Source organism: Otolemur garnettii, unplaced genomic scaffold (genome assembly GCF_000181295.1).
Source record: "Otolemur garnettii isolate 467f Iridium unplaced genomic scaffold, OtoGar3 scaffold00077, whole genome shotgun sequence".
Lineage (NCBI taxonomy): Eukaryota > Metazoa > Chordata > Mammalia > Primates > Galagidae > Otolemur > Otolemur garnettii.
Window position 1 is genome coordinate 1,138,179 of NW_003852472.1, and position 3,182 is coordinate 1,141,360.

At 48.4% G+C, this 3,182-nt stretch overlaps 1 protein-coding gene across 1 annotated transcript in view; it reads right to left on the minus strand.

The window, feature by feature from the left end:
- The window catches only part of ALKBH4 (alkB homolog 4, lysine demethylase), a 6,575-nt gene that overhangs the window by 1,277 nt on the left and 2,116 nt on the right, over positions 1 to 3,182 (minus strand). Inside the window, exon 2 of the mRNA XM_012807891.2 lies at positions 1,788 to 2,005. Within this exon, the coding sequence (XP_012663345.1) occupies positions 1,788 to 2,000 (213 nt within the window). The 5' untranslated portion in view covers positions 2,001 to 2,005. The remainder of the gene's footprint in view (positions 1 to 1,787; positions 2,006 to 3,182) is intronic.

The window sequence follows — 3,182 nt, forward strand, 5'->3', positions numbered from 1 at the left end:
AAAAAAAAAAAAAAATGACCATGGCAAAGCAAAAGCCCTGACTTCAAAGATGGGACATTCTAGCAGGAGGAGACAGACACCAAGGAGTTAGAAATGAACAGCAAACATCAGATGGCAGATGCTAAGAAAAAGACTAAAGCAGGGAAGGAGAATGTGACATGTTAGCATCTTAGTGCAGGTACCCCAAGAGGCAGAGCTTTACACAAAAGGCCCGTGTGCAGGTCATTTGTTCTAGGATATAATCTCAAGAAGTGAGGATCTAGGAATTGTGAACAGCACAGGAGGGGAAGCTAGTCCAAGGCAGTGGCATTGAGAAGTCAATGCCAAGGTCAGCTGAGGTCCACAACTGTTAAGTAGGAACATGGACCACACAACCAAGCAACTCCACTCCAGGCACAAGCCCAAGAGAACTGCAAACCTTTATCTAAACAAAAATATGAACACAAATGTTCACAACAAAAGTAGAAATAATCTGGTTCAGCACCTGTAGCACAGTGGTTAAGGCGCCAGGCACATGCACCGAGGCTGGTGGGTTTGAACCCGGCCCAGGCCAGCTAAAAAAACAATGACAACTGCAACAAAAAAAACTGCCAGGTGTTGTGGTGGTTGCCTGCAGTCCCAGCTACTTGGGAGGCTAAGGCAAGAGAATCGCTTCAGCCCTGGAGTTTGAGGTTGCTGTGAGCTGTGATGTCATTGCACTCTACTGAAGGCAACATAGTGAGACTCTGTCTCAAAAATAAGTAGAAATAACCAAGTGTCCATCAAGAAATGAATGGATAGGCTTGGTACCTGTAGCTCAAGTGGCTAAGGCACCAGCCACATACACCAGAGCTGGCAGGTTCGAATCCAGTCCGGGCCCACCAAACAACAATGACAACTATAACCAAAAATAGCTGGGTGTTGTGGCGGGCACCTGTAGTCTCAGCTACTTGGGAGGCTGAGGCAAGAGGATGGCTTAAGTCCAAGAATTTGAGGTTGCTATGAGCAGTGATGCCATGGCATTCTACCCAGGACGACAGCTTGAGACTCTTGTCTCAAAAAAAAAAAAGAATATATATCCAATGAATATGTTATTCAGCCACAAAAGAAATGAAGCACTGACATGTGGATGACTTAACACAGATGAACCTTGAAAACACTGCTCAGTGAAAGAAGCCAGACACTAAGGGTCACACACGGTACCATTCTGTTTTTGTATGAAATATCCACAACAGGCAAATCCACGGAGACAGCAGCTTAGTGGGTGCCAGGGAAGGTGGGAATGAGGTGTGACTGCTAATGGGGATAGGGTTTATTTATTTATTTACTTATTTTTTTGAGACAGAGTCTCACTCTGTTACCCTTAGTACAGTGCCGTGGTGTCACAGCTCTCAGCAACATTGAACTCTTGGGCTTTAGCGATTCTCTTGCCTCAGCCTCCCAAGTAGCTGGGACTACAGATGCCAGAGGCCCACCACAAGGCCCGCCCATTATTTTTTCTTTTTGGTTGCAGTTATCATTGTTGTTTAGCTGGCCTGGGCTGGGTTCAAACCCGCCAGCTTTGGTGTATGTGGCTGGCGCCATAACCACTGTGCTATGGGTGCTGTGCCAAGGGATGGGTTTCTTTATAAGTGATGAAAATGTCTTAGAATTAAAACGCATACACTCTGCAGAGACCCTAGCTGCCCACAAACCCAGGGTCAGGGAGCCTTGTCCACTACCAACCATAAAGGTGTGTGGGGTATGGCTATAGAGCTCTGAGCAGTGAGACTGTTCCTGCAGCCCGGTCCAGCTCAGGCCTGGCCTACCTGTTTTCTCCGTCCAGACTGGGACAGCTTCCAGGGCTCCCGGTCCATGAGATGAACCATCTCAGCTTCTTCTTCCCGGGTCACAAAATCCTCTATCACCATCACTCCCGGGAAAGGGAAGGCCCAGCCCTCAAAGTCAGACTCCTCGGCGCCCACAGCCCAACCAGTGTCTGAGCAGTAAATGAAATGGTGTGTTTTCTGCAAAAGAAACATGGATCCTAGGGTAGATGCAGTGGCTCATGCCTGTAATCTAGCACTCTGGGAGGCTGAGGTGGATGGATTGCTTGAGCTAAGGAGTTCAAGACCAGCCTAAATAAGAGCAAGACCCTATCTCTACTAAAAATATAAAAAATGGCCAGGCATTGTGGCAGACACCTATAGTCCCAGCTACTCGGGAGGCTGAGTCAAGAGGATTACTTTAACCCAGGGAGTCTGAGGTTGCTGTGAGCCATTGACACCACAGCACTCTATCTAGGGCGACAGAATGAGACTCTGTCTCAAAAAAAAAACACAAAACAACAAAAACAGGGCTTGGCACCCGTAGCTTAGTGAGTAGGGCACCGGCCACATACACCAAAGGTGGCGGGTTTGAGCCCGGCCCAGGCCTGCTAAACAACAATGACAACTGCAACCAAAAAATAGCTGGGTGTTTATGGTGGGCGCCTATAGTCCCAGCTACTTGGGAGGCTGAGGAAAGAGAATTGCTTAAGCCCAAGACTTTGGGTTGCTGTGAGCTGTGATGGCACTCTACCGAGGGCGATACAGTGAGACTCTGTCTCAAAAACAAACAAACAAAACCAAACAGGTACTAAAGCCATGGCAGGCCTCCCTCACTAGGCACACCTGTCCTCTGGTCCCTTGTGAGCAGCCCCTGCCTGGGCTGGCTGCCTCTGAGTGAGTTTCCAATGGCTCAGTTCTACTTGGAAACCACTTCAAAGGGTGGAATCCCTGCCCCAAGCTGCCCTAGGGAAGGCCCATAGCCCTTCTGAGTTAACAACTAGGGCTCCCTTCTCACTCTCTGCCTTTATAAAAGAAAAGCCTCTGCACGATCCTATTTTCATACTCCATTTTACAAAGGAGGCTAAGCAAAGTTAAAGAGCTGGCCCAAGGCTGTTCCTTGTTTCTGTGTGGCATCTTCTGTCTTCCCTAGCCACAGGAGGACTGAAGGAGACCTGTGTGAAAGCATCCAGCCCTGAAATCTGCTAATCCTAGAACTGGAGCCTCAAGGCTGTCTGGGGCTAAGCAGCACATGCTGGGAGGCCAGCAGGTGGTGTCCACTCTGGCAGAGGCTTTATCTGTCCAGGCTCCAGCCCTCTTCCTCTTCCTGTTCCTATATGTTATATGCCAGCACCATGAACTTCTGCACTCCACATTCTTGTCTTTTTTTTTTTTTTT